Below are 13,058 nucleotides of genomic sequence, written 5' to 3'. Positions count from 1 at the left end.
AGTTAATTAGCAGGAAGTAAGCTCTACTATAGTAGCCTTGGTTCTGAGTGCCTCTGTAGACTAGCACTCTAGAGCCTTTTATAACATTCCTATCCTCAATTTTAAAACATCCGTAATAACACAATTAGTCAACTCCACTATGCTTGGAAGGGTAAATAATGGTGGCAAGGAGATTTAATCTGATATTAGAGGAATAAAGCATTTATTTTTTAAAAAATTGACATAACCCCAGCTCCCTTGCCTATGAGTGCAGGAAAAGCTACCCATTCATTTAATTATGAAAGACTCGTTGATTGTTTTCAGCAAAAATTCCCAGCATAAATGTCATGTTTTTTAAAAAGAGCGTATCAGTAGTAAGGGCAATTAATTGTAATGTAAAACAAACAATATTTTAACCCTTCTAATAGATTCACCAAGAATAAGCAATGAGAGACCCAGTCTTTTCCCCAAGAAGTACAGTAAGCAGAAATGAAGATCAATGACTTGTTTACTCTCCCCACATGTCTATATACAGTACTGTTGGAGTCAAACTCCCATAATTTACAGCTGGAAATTGTAATCATTGTAGTCCAAAATTATCTGGAATACAACTGGGTAAAGGAGACTGTTGTGGTTACCAAAAACAGACCAAATCTTGTTTTCTCATATTAGTATCCTGAATCCTTTTGTCACTTTGTGTCTTTGAAGATGTATCCCTTTCCAGGAGAAACTGCAACTTTAAGTGCCTCTTCCCAATTCTTGGTATCACAGAAAGTTGATAAGGCATCAAACACTAAAAGAAATGTATTGGATAATTATAAAAATGTCATGAAATCACAAGGATAGAATCCAATCATGGCATAACAGAGCTTCTATAGAAACAGTAGCCATCCTCTGTATTTTTTAGACTCTTATTTTCCAACAATAATTTAAATATATTAATGAGTATGCAAGATTTGTGGTCTTTAATACAGCATGACTCTTTACATTCAAGGCTCTCTCCTATTTGCTCCAGGTAGGGCTCTACTGTTTAATGCCCATTTGCCCATACAGTATCTCATAAGACAGCTCCCCTATGTTAGGACTATATCTAATTAAACCTAAAGAGGAGCAATTTCTTGAATAGTTCATCATATGATATGACATTTTGTGCCCTAAAAAGTACAATAAACAAAAGTGAAAAACAATTCTGTAGAGAACTGTCAAGAGTCCGAATTCCAGTGTGCACCAATCAACTGTACAAGAATTGTCAGAAAGGCGTAATTTTTAAAAAAAATGGACCAACACCATCCATGCAAGTTATCAGGAGTTAATTTGCAACAGCTAATTCCAGCTATAAATTGTATAGGAAAGCTGGTGGTAATACAATGCCTGCAAATAGATGGCAGAGAATTCTGTCAACAGGTGTGTGCATTACTTACCTTGGTTGATGGCCAAGGTTGTTGAGTGGTAATTTTTTGCATTGACGTTCTTTACCATGTACTCTTGAATAGGCAATCGTGCTGTCTGCAGATGTCTTTCCTGTGCAATTTGGAAAGTGAGTTTCTACAAAAACAAATTATATACACTAAAAAAGGGAAGGGAGGAAATGATTCTTTGGACATTTTTTTAAATGAACTACATCTGGCTATTAGATTCTTTAAAAAGCTTATGATGCCTATCCTCCAAACACAGAAGCTCTATTTTAATCATATTAGCTAATTGCTCACTGGAAAATAATATGTGATAAGAGTTAAGTTCCTGCAGTTCACCACTAAAATACCACACAACTATTTCTGCAAGAATATCATTATAATATGTGCAATATACTTACCTTTTGAATGCTTTCATCCACCAGCCCTCCCAAAATATGTACTTTTTGTAGATCAACTTCCTCAAGAACTAAAATGAGAAGAACACAAATAAATAAATAATAATAAAGGCAGATTGCATTATATCAATATCATCTTCATAATCTTGTTATGTTTTGCCTATCCATCACACTTTTAGGAGCCAGTAGTAAAGGCAAAGAAATACAGAGAACATCAGAACTGGCAGTAAAGGTATAACACTATTATGAACATTCAAAATATACACTGTCACTCTACATGGGGCTACCTTTGAAAGTTAGTCAAAAACTGTAGCTGGTTCAGAATGTAGCTCTGGTAATTAACAGGTGCAGTAAACTCATATAATACCATCTCCTGAGTAAGCTCTTGTAGCACCACAACTTTGAATTGCAGTAGCTCCCAGTATGTTTTTGGGTACAGTTCAAGGTGCTGTTGGTCACCTACAAGATCTTCATAGTACAAGACTGGACCTACTTGCAGGACTGCCTATCTATATTTATTTCTGCCAATTCCATGAAACCTGACAGACATGTTCTAAGTTCATTCAATTAAACAATAACATCTACTGGTATCTCGGAGGCTTAACTTCTGTTGCTGTTGCTGTGTCTGCCAGTGGAATAATTTACCCCTCCTTATCCCAAAATTCAGAAGGCCCAAAGCCCAATGATAAAAGCTTAGCTTTCCCTAGACACTGAGCTAGGAAGCTAGGTGAACCCAATTTTAGGGGATTGTTGCAGGGAATATGTGTGCTACCTGGGTGTCATGTGTTTCAGGTTTTATGTTTTTAACTTTCTAATCATATGCTAGGAAGTGGAGAACAATAATACAGATTGATTTTTTTAAAAAATGTGGTATGTTAAGAGTATGGGTGAAAACTTCATTAATCTCTTCTCATAGTATGTTTAACCCAATAAGGCACAGGTGTCAAACTCACTGCATCACGTGATGTGTTGTGACTTTTTTTGCATTGCTGCAGCTGGGGTGGGCACAGCCTCTGCATCGTGTAACCGGCCCATGGGCCGGCAGTTTGACACCCCTGCAATAAGGCATTAACTGCTCTGTCACTGATGACTTTGGCAGCACACAGTCCTATTAATTAGCTCAAAAATCACAATTTGGGGAATTGAGAATCTCTTCACTTTCTCCAAGAAATGCCATAGATTGCAGAAGCATCTGCCCCATTACTGTTCCAGCAAGGTTTCACGCTATTAACCCTTTTCCCATTTCCTTTTTCATCCAATCAGAATGAGGGAGCTTTCTTCTACAGTAGGCATGTCCAACCAGCAGCCTAACTGGCATTGGGCAGCTAATCATGCAGCCCCACAAGATTATAACCTTTAAATATTATGTGATTTATATATATCAACTATAGTATATATAGACAATTCTTCTTCACTCAATGTAGCCCAGGCAAGCCAAATGTTCTATACTGTATGGCTAAACTTGGTAGGCAATTCTGTAATGGAAAGGCTCTGTTCTTTGAATACTTGCACAAAATGGGTCAAAATATGGGACTTAGGTGTTCTATAACACAACTGACTTGGTGGAATTAGTTGGGTCAGTTCTGAGGCAAATTTAACTCGGGGAGACAGGGGTAGGGTAGTTGATTCTTCTCTGTGTTGCTACAATACATTAACTCTCCTTGAGCCAATTAAGCATGCACTGAGAACAGAGTCATTGAATAATAGGTTATTCTACCTTAATTCTCTGAATTGTATAGCAGTCTTAAAAAAACACAACTAAAATCAAAAAGACTGAAATAGAACTGCTGCCAATAGTGTTAGTCACTGCCTTGGTGTCCAGGTGTGCTCAAACATATTAAAATTATGCCTAGCAAAATTTACACAATATACAATACAGAAGAACTCTAATAATCATTTCTATCTGATCCCAATTTCTCCTTGTCTGTTTTGTGAAGGGTTTTTTTTTCTCTTTCCCAACTCCAATAAGCTTACTCACTGGACTCTTTTGAAGAATTCTCCTTCCTCATTAAAAAAATTATTCTTAATTATGTTTTATTTGTCTGCGAACTTTGCTGTTTTCCAAAGCTTGCGGTGCTCTCAGCAAGCTTGCATTTAGCTGGTGATGTTATTTTGGGTAAATAAAACATTAAGTGCTGGTACTTGAGTACTGGATATGAAAGGAACAATGTTATTTATAGATACCGCTTATACTATCATTTTCTCTTATCTCCAGTAAGAGTATTTCTGGGCTAAAGTGCATCAAACTAAACTACCACCTGTTTAATATTATAGATTGTTCTATTTTGAGATTTACCCCCCTAATTGTTGGTATCAGCTCTATTTTTACTCTAAAGGTTATATTCCATATTAGTCCCTATTTTATGATATTTTTGAATATGGTAGAAGGTCTGTAGCTTGTCTTTAAGCAGCCTTTAGTGATTTTAAATCAACATTTCATTCAATTTTGAGACTTCTTCAGTAGGGAAGATTTAGTAGATTTGGTATTTTAGATTCAGTTATTGTTCCTAATCCAGACATTTTATAAATATTCTAGAATTAGGAACTTGAAGTTACTCGCAAGGCCTATTAATTTATCATAGCTGCCTCCTTGTTCAACTTATACATGAATTTATAGGCAAAGGAATTTTCAGATCCAAATTTTCAGCTCTCTAGACTAGCAAACATAAATGACCCTCTTTTATTTTTTATGGAGATGATTATTTCAAGGGTTCCAAATGGCCTCAGATGTTCACTTAATACTTTGATGTACTATTGCAAGGAAAATCACCTTAGAATACATTTCTAGAAGACTAACATACAGGTAATTCCTCGACTTAAAACTGGTCATTTAGTGACTGTTAGAAGTTATGTCAGACCTCCATAGAGCTACTTACAACCTGGTTTTGACAGCCTCCTGTCCTTCCAGATCCCAGGATCACATTTTCAGCACTTGGCAACTGGCAACGTTTGCAGCGTCCGCAACTCGCAATGTTTTTTGTGGAAAATGGTGTTTACTTCTGGTTTCCAGCAAAAATGCCCATTGGGTATAATGGGTTCACTTAGCAACCACAATGTTCATTCAACAACTATCATGACATGTAACCCTAATTCTTGGCTCAATTATGCTTGTAAGTCGAAAACTATCTAAAATGATCTTTCCTAAAACATTTACGGTAGGTAGTTTCACTGGGTAACAGGACAGTAGCAAGTGAAGGTTTTTAAATATCCAGATGTAGTCCTTCAAGACTCAGGATCATGGAATGTACATATCAAATCTGTATACTTATGGGCTCAAAGAGATTCTTCAGCTCTTCTATTTTTTTCACACAAAAGAACTCATCTTTACAATACTTGGCTCAGTTGCTTATATATCTCCATTACATTGTTATCCAAATTATAGGCTGATTGTTGAGGAAATAGTACAAACTAAGCCTATTAGAGCAGTGCTTCAAGCTCTAAAATGTGTATTCAATGTAATTCTAAGGCTAAAAGCTGGACAGATGAGGATTAAGGAAACAGCCTTGTTATTCATTTTCCAGTTGGGTGGATCCCATTACTTTTAGCCAATAAATTCCAGTTGTTTTGGACTCTAGCAATTTTTAGAAAATTTCTCAATTTCCAAATTTCCTCAAATTTATGGTGGCTGAGAGATATCAAACAAAAGCTCTTAGATAGCAAATATTAGAATGAGAGAGACCTCATTCAAAATTTATCCCATTACAGTTTAACCACCCTAGATGGATGTCAGCTAATTATGCTGACTCACTGTCTTCCCCATTTCAACAAAGGATTTTCTTCAGACAATAGTTGGCCTTTAGCATTTTTATATGGGAGATTTAATAAAAGTTCCTATAGCTAATCGGACCTGCCCTTGTGGTGATGGTTCCATGAATCCATCCATACATTCCTATTAACAAGAAGATTCCATTTTCCTTTGTTGTTACACCCCAGAGACCAGTCTGAAGAATCTTATATTATTTCCTTTCTATTAGATAACAAAAGCCTTAGTATAAATAATATAGCAAAGTTTTGCACAGCAGCTGTGAATATGTACAAACAGCTGACTTCTGATCTATATGAGCAATATGTTCATACTTGCTCCACTCATCTTTGGAAATGTATTGTTAGATTTTAAAGTACAATTTATAACTATATATACTGCATTACTGTACAGGTTTACATTTTACTTAAGATTCATTTTATAGTACTTTTTCTTATTTTATAGTTCCTTTTATGTTATCTGATGTTAATTTTTAAGTATTAGTAAGACTCCAGTGCTGCATTATTTCAGCAGGGCTGCAAAAACCTTGTAACTGCAACCTCTCACTCCACCAATCAAGACAAATTAATGTTTGGTTCCCAGTCATAGTATTTAGAAAAAGAGGAAGTGCATCAGCAAAAACCACAAGCCTAGATCAGGTTGGGCTAAGTAGTTACCCTACTTACTGCTATTTTTACTAAGGACTGAGTTCACATAACTGTTGTTCAGTTTGGCATATAAGGCTGTTTGTCCCAGCTGAATGCTAGGCTATATGGCATTAGCTGACAGCTCATGAGGAGGATGTCAGATACGTGGAAATAAGTTTAACCAAGCTGATTTGAAACCTACATTAAGAAACCCAAAATCCAATTATCACTTATTTAAAATAAGAACAACAAACTTTAAACAGCCCCAAAGCTGCAATATACCATTATCAGAATCTGGTGTGAGATATACAATCATGTCCAAAGGAAATAGGTCAAGATAGCTTTCTGCAGTCACATCCATCTGAAAAAGAATGCAATATACATAAATGGAATTTCAGAAAATCTTTTTCGAAAGAACACTTGTGCAGGAATGTGTGTGCAATTTTGGAAATACAGGTCATTCTGACTATCCATTACTATTCTACTGAAAAACAGATTTTAAATCAAAACAGCATTTTAGCCCAATTTAAACCTAATAATATTTTACAAGTCTACTGAAGATACTAATCTACAGGACTTCTTAAAAGCAACTATTCTGTGTCTAGTTATGTTGGGACTGCAACTCTGGAAAGTAACCAAGTTAATCATACAGAATATTATGGGAAAGGAAGGCAAAGCTACCGATTCTACGTGTTTTACCTTCTATTGATAAGAGCAACTTGAGAAAGAACTATTTTCCTTCAGTGTTATCACTTGGAGAGAGAAAAAACAGAGGGGAAGAGGGGAGATATACTTACCAGATAATTGGCAAATCCATCATTCATTCTCAAGCATGCTTCATAAATAGGACTGTTTTTCACAATCCCTGTGAGATGGAGCCAAAAGGGCTTCTGAGCTTTCTTGTTGGACCCATAAAGCCGCCTAATCTGTGCCGCAAGCCGACTTATTTCCTTGAAGAACAGGAAAAAGCCTCAGTGAGTTTTTTTGTTTTAGATGTTCTTCAAAAAGCTCCAGTATTATTCAGAGCTTTTTGTTGTTTTCAGTGAAATATACCAATCAAAATATAATGCACAAGATTAAAGAATAAAGCATTTAGATAACAAAGAAGCAAATAATATTTAATAATAATTAAAGTGAACTAAAGCTAAAGGAAAAAAAAACAGATTCATATAGAACTAGGCTAATTCTTTAACATATTCTTAAAGCTTGACCATATAGGACAGACATGTCAAACACAAGGCCCGGGGGCCAGATGCAGCCTGCGAAGTGGTTTCATGTAGCCCGTGAAGCCATCCTGGAAACAGTGACGGAACGGCCCTCCCTGCCTTGGCCCTGGCCCAGGCCAGCCAGGAGCCAATGTACAATTTTGTGGTGGCCATCTATGCTGAAACGCATTCAGTCTTAGCTCCATAAGCCCCCCCTTCCGCATGGCCTGAGAGGAACAGTGAGGCTCCTCCAGTGGACCATGCCTTGACACTTGCCCTGGTCCCACCCCCTTCTGCCAAAGACCCTCAGATCTGTCCCACTCCTGCCCAGGCCCCCACAGGCACTCTTGACGTGAACTATGTAGAGCTGGCCACACCCAGTAGGCCACACCCACTCTGTCCACGCCCACCCAGTAGGCCACACCCACCCGGCCCCTGAGGGCAACCGCAATGCTGATGCGGCCCTTAATGAAGTTGAGTTTGACTCCCCTGATATAGGACATATTGCCTCATCTTCTCATTTTGCATACGGTAAAGACAATTCATACTGGGAACATATGTTTGGAATCCATTTTTTTAACAGCAGGACTATAAACTTCTTTCTAACAAGGCAGAATAATTCTCTGTCAAACTGTGAGCTCTCCATAAAATATCAAATTCTATATGAGAATTTGGAAATGTAGATCAACATCACATTTGCATCTTTAATTGTTAAGTTTCCACATCCCAATTTATATTAACGTACTTAATAACTTAAAGTCAAACAAGAGTCATGGAAGGTCATGAGCAAAGCTTATGAATCCAAGAACTTGGCAGTTTTATTTCAGGCTGATGTAACTGCTCTAAATTTCCTACTGAGCATTAGCTGTTTAGAGAGCCAATTTGGTGTACTGTTTAGATACCAAGCTATAAACCAGGAGACTGTAAGTTCTAGTCTCACCTTGAGCACAAAAGTAGCTGTTTGACCTTAGGCCAGTCACTCTCTCTCAGCTTTAGGTAGAAGGCAAGAACGAAGCATTTCTGAAACCTTGCCAAGAAAACTGCAGTCGCCAGGAGTCAAAATTGACTCAAAGGAACCAAGACCCCGTTTATGAGCATCTCAAAACACTGGACTTCATGCTCTGCCATATGTAATTGTAATACACATTTTGATCTGGCAACATTATCCTCGTTAAATTTAATAAAGAGCACTCCTTCCATCTATTGCCTTTCAGTGGCCCTTAAGCAAAGTTTTCTCCATCAACTATTCCAAGAGGTAAATCGTACAAAATGTGCTTAAAATCCTGCCAATCTCAATATTTGCTCGGTTCAAGAGTACTTAGCCTTATAACTACAATCAAGGTATAAAATCTCTCACACAATCCGACATCCTTCATTCAACCATTTTCTTCTCCATGCATGCTGCAGAGGTTGAACTGCACTTCTAGAACTAACAAGTTACATTCCAGTCTGGGCTTAAATGTGCATGAAGCTTTCTATTGTTTTCAGGAGGCAAAATCAAATGTTCACTTCCACATTTCTAATTTTTCTAATTCTTCAATCAATACGGCAAATAATACAACTGAATGCATCTGTCAACACTGTAATACTGGATGTTCCTGCTCTGACAACTGATGGAAATTGCAGCCATTTTTATTTTGCTTTTAACATGCTTTTTCTTCTGTTTAGAAATTAGATATTGAAGGGGGGATGGGGTAAATGCTTGAGCTCAGCTAGCCATAACAACAATGCAGCTCAGTGGGAAACTCAAGGACACAAACTGATAATGTTTTGGTGGGCTGAGGAGCTGGGAAGAGAGCCTGGCTCCTGACTAATTGGAGAATGTGATTTATGACTGCTTTGTGGGATGGGACTTGCATTCTGTTACTTAATATCTGGAGGAAGGGAATCTAGTTTTGGGTTCAACTATATAGTGCTGATACTTTGTTTCCTGAATAAAATGTTCTTTGAGGAAGAATTCTTGCCTTGAAGTTCTTTTGATGGGTTTCATCTATCGAAGCCATGACAGCATCCTCTTCAAAATGTTGTAAAATAGGTACTGAAGAGCAGAGGCATACTCAGCAGTCCTGAAAATTAAAATTCCATGTTTTTTTTAAAAAAGAGCAAAAATATAAAGCTACCTTGTTAGTCATGTGACTGGTCAAGCTCATATCAATACACAGCTGAGGCCCTGTAGCCTTGGCCTCTAGAAGACGATCTTTTGCAATGGCTTTTAAATCTCGCTTACTAAGTTGAGGAGCAGTGCCTGAAATGAAGAAAAAACAAATGATCCAGTTGCTCACTATTGAACAATGTTAAGCAAACAGGTGAGGCATAAGTCATGATTTTTCACAGTAGCAATAATTTCTTTGAAAGGCACTTCAGTGCCTATAAATCAAAATCCCTCTAGAAAAAAATGTTGCTTAGCCTGCCCTACACTTCCTTCCAGGTGAACATTACTGTAAAGTCCTGCTTTAGCTAGCACTCCCAAGAAAGCCATTGTTTCAAAAGGAACTTTTATTGAGAGACAGTGATAGCAGAAGAGCAAGGCAAGATCTGAAGAATTCCCCTACAAAATGTTACATTAAAACTCTCACTTCAAACCCCTCCCCAGTGCCCAATGGTTCAGTATGATTTCAGCCAATCCACAGGTGTGAAGTTGTTATGGGAACCAGAGTGATAAAGCTGCAGTTCTCAGGCATTTCATTTTGTCTCTTCCCAGCCGAGTAAAGACCGATGGCCCTAGGCACATTCCTCCTCCCTTTCACACCCAGAGAAATGCATCAAAGGTGACAGAACAAAGTAAAGGAAATGCATCCCAAAGCCCACAGAGCTTCCCCCTCACCAAAGAGTGAAAGACAGAATGGCAGTACCTGAAAACAAAAATGAAATGAATATGTAGTTTGAGGGTCTGACAATTACAAAATATTAGTTGAGTAGAGAAGCCTTTCAGAAGACCTGTCTGCCATTATGGATCTCCTCACAGAAAACCTAAGTAAAGTTCCGTGAAACTTTAGAGTACAGAGAGCAAACTATTTTCTATAGAAGACGGAGACAGAAATTATTCTGTGTTTCTTGTACCTTTTTGTTCAGCATGTTTCGCTTTACGTCGTTCTCTTTCACATTTTCTTTTATCCTTCTTTGCAGAAACAATCTTCTCCCAATGCCGTTGTTTCCTTAGAACATTCCTCTTTATAAAAAATAATAATCATACATATTAGGCAGAAAAGAAGCTATTTGCAAAGATTTTCTTATCAGAACTTGATATTAGAGGTGCATATGCATTTGGATATATGTATGTTCAATTGATTAAACTTTTGCATATGTCCATCTAATGCAAGTATACACAGTAGCTATCTCTCCTTTCTTTTTCTATCTCTCACACATAGAAACTATTATAAATTGCAGCTATTTTACACAGACAGAAAGGAATACATAATTATGTGCTGTATTTTTTCCCAGATAACTGCTAATAAGTGGCAGAATAGTTATGAAATATTTTTTCTGCCACTAAAAATGTTGGGAGTACAGTATTATTTGCTTAGTGCTTCCAATCAATAGCAGATGTTGTATGTAAATGGAATTTTAGCACACTGCTTGCCTTTCTAAATGCATAAAGGACCTTTGTGGAAATCCAGGAAAGTTCTGCTGTATAAGTATTTTTATAGCAACATTTGTATTACTATGATTGGCTGATAGTCAGCCAGATATTTAGATTGGTTTTGGCATTTTTATCCATCAATTTAGGTTTTCCCAAGGACCTGCTTATTATTATGATGATGATTGGTTTCATAGTGAGCCAGATGTTTAGATTGGATTTGGCATTTTTATCCAAATCTATTGAGTCTTGTCTTGTTGTTAAAGGTATCATCGCAGGATATAAACTGTTCCAAATAAATCTGCCTTTTTGCAATTGAGCGATTGTGATTTTGTCAACGGTGTTCAAGTGGTGCTCCAGTTTTATTCTTATTATTAAAGGATCTTTAGGACACTGGTACAGGGAAAGGCTCAGCTGTTGTCAACATGACATTTTTTGGCACCAGCTTAAAAACTTTCCATTGGCCCAGACATTTGGGAGCAAATCTGTTTTGATTCTTGATTGAATGTGTTTTATATTGCTTAAATGGTTATGGTAATTTCACATTTTCTTCATTTGTATTGATATCTTTTAGCTAAAGAGCAATAATGAGCTATTTCAAAACATATAAGTTTAAGGAAAAGTGAACTAAGTGAAATGCTTGAGCTTTTTTGCTGTCTACAAACTGGGAAGGAAGAGATAAAAGGAGTATTCATTCACAATGTATAAGTACCTACCTTACATATCTACAAGTATGCCTTTAAACAAAGCCATTGTTAACAAGACTTTCAGGCCCTTCTTCAATGTAAAATATGATCTCTGTGAAACACTGAGATTCACAACATAAAACCACATTAAAATCACCCCAATTTACTTTTGACATGAATGGCTGAAGGCCACTTTACTTACCGAACACCAATTCTCATTTCCTGTCACCTGTTCACTGGATCTTTCATCATTCCCATCAATTTCCAGAAGCTCAAATGTGCCCCAGAAATTTTCCTCATCTCCATCTCCATAGTTTTGCTGTTGATCAAAATGATCTCCACAAATACTTTTCTCAACTTTCTTCTCAGGATTAGTCATTGGTTTTTTTTCTTTTGTCCAAACTGCTGTGAAAACATAGAAAAAATTATGTTAGATGCTGGACCATAGAATTTAATTGTCAGATAACTAGCCAGCTACTGGAGCTGCTCTCATCCTAAAACAGGATAGTTTCCTTCTGTACTGACTGCAGATTCTGGCTAGTTTTCAAAAGAGCCCCAAATGAGCATGTTATAGCAATCCAATATTGAAATAAGGGCATAATTCACACTGAGTATTCATCCTTTATACAGAAAATGGAAAAGTGTGTGAACCAGCCTTAACAGGTGCTTTTTAGTAGCACGGAAAGCTAAGAATTCTGCATTGCCAATTCCAGATACGTAAAAGAAGCCATATTCGAATTCAAACGCTGGCAATTGTGTAAGAATTTCTGAAGCATGCAATTCCTCCTGCCATATAACGTCTTAAAGGGATCTTTTCTACTTGTTTTTTAAGTAACATTGCACAAATAAAATCAGTGTGTGATCCAGAACAAGATAAGCAAAATATGCTTTATAACTTTTATGAATACGCAACAGCCAAAATGCTTAAGTAATTTAATAGTCATGAATTATTGTTCAGACCAAACGTCAGTTACTCACCTCCCTTTGATTCATTACGAAAAATTAGCTTCACGCTAGTTGATTTCCTTCACCTATAAGGCATCATCCAACGAGACTTCCCTCTACCGGGAACGAGCTGCATTCTGGGGATTGTAGTTTTCATTATGGGCGACGGGAGAGGTTCAAGATTGGGCGGATGGGAGGGTGCGTTTCTTTGATTTGGAGACGACGGGGGCGGAGCTTAAATTTGATTCGCTGGCCATCCGTTCTGAAATGTCATCCTGAGTTAGATTTCTTTATGAAAAGCAAAAATAGTCTTTTCAATTCTGAAACCTATTCTCAAATTTATTGTTTTTCGGGCCACTCTTGATTTCTTTTTATCTTTTGATTTTTTTAAAAAAACTTTTTAATTATAAGTCGCTTAGAGTCGTTGGACATCAGGCGGTCTTTCTGTGATTTGATTGCCATTTCAT

The 13,058-nt window shown here is 37.1% G+C and overlaps 1 protein-coding gene across 3 annotated transcripts; it reads right to left on the bottom strand.

Annotated features, from left to right (window-relative positions):
• Window positions 1-180: 180 nt before the first annotated feature.
• Window positions 181-12,748, bottom strand: TRMT10B (tRNA methyltransferase 10B). 3 transcript variants are annotated; one of them, XM_039344840.1, is made up of 9 exons: window positions 12,625-12,748; window positions 11,849-12,051; window positions 10,444-10,552; window positions 9,504-9,628; window positions 6,976-7,128; window positions 6,461-6,539; window positions 1,793-1,860; window positions 1,401-1,524; window positions 181-772 (listed from the first exon to the last, which is right to left on the bottom strand). In XM_039344840.1, exons 2-9 carry the CDS (start codon window positions 12,023-12,025, stop codon window positions 669-671), a joined length of 939 nt encoding a protein of 312 aa, XP_039200774.1. In that variant the 5' UTR covers window positions 12,026-12,051; window positions 12,625-12,748; the 3' UTR covers window positions 181-668. The 3 variants fall into 3 exon arrangements, with proteins under 3 accessions (XP_039200774.1, XP_039200776.1, XP_039200775.1); XM_039344842.1 differs by having other exon boundaries at window positions 1,401-1,500; XM_039344841.1 differs by having other exon boundaries at window positions 11,849-12,048; window positions 12,625-12,706.
• Between the last annotated feature and the right edge of the window lie 310 nt (window positions 12,749-13,058).

Source organism: Crotalus tigris, unplaced genomic scaffold (genome assembly GCF_016545835.1).
Source record: "Crotalus tigris isolate CLP2741 ecotype Arizona unplaced genomic scaffold, ASM1654583v1 scf7180000017939.2460400, whole genome shotgun sequence".
NCBI lineage: Eukaryota > Metazoa > Chordata > Lepidosauria > Squamata > Viperidae > Crotalus > Crotalus tigris.
The sequence above is the reverse complement of the archived record's forward strand: the minus strand, read 5'-3'. Positions and strand labels throughout refer to the sequence as shown.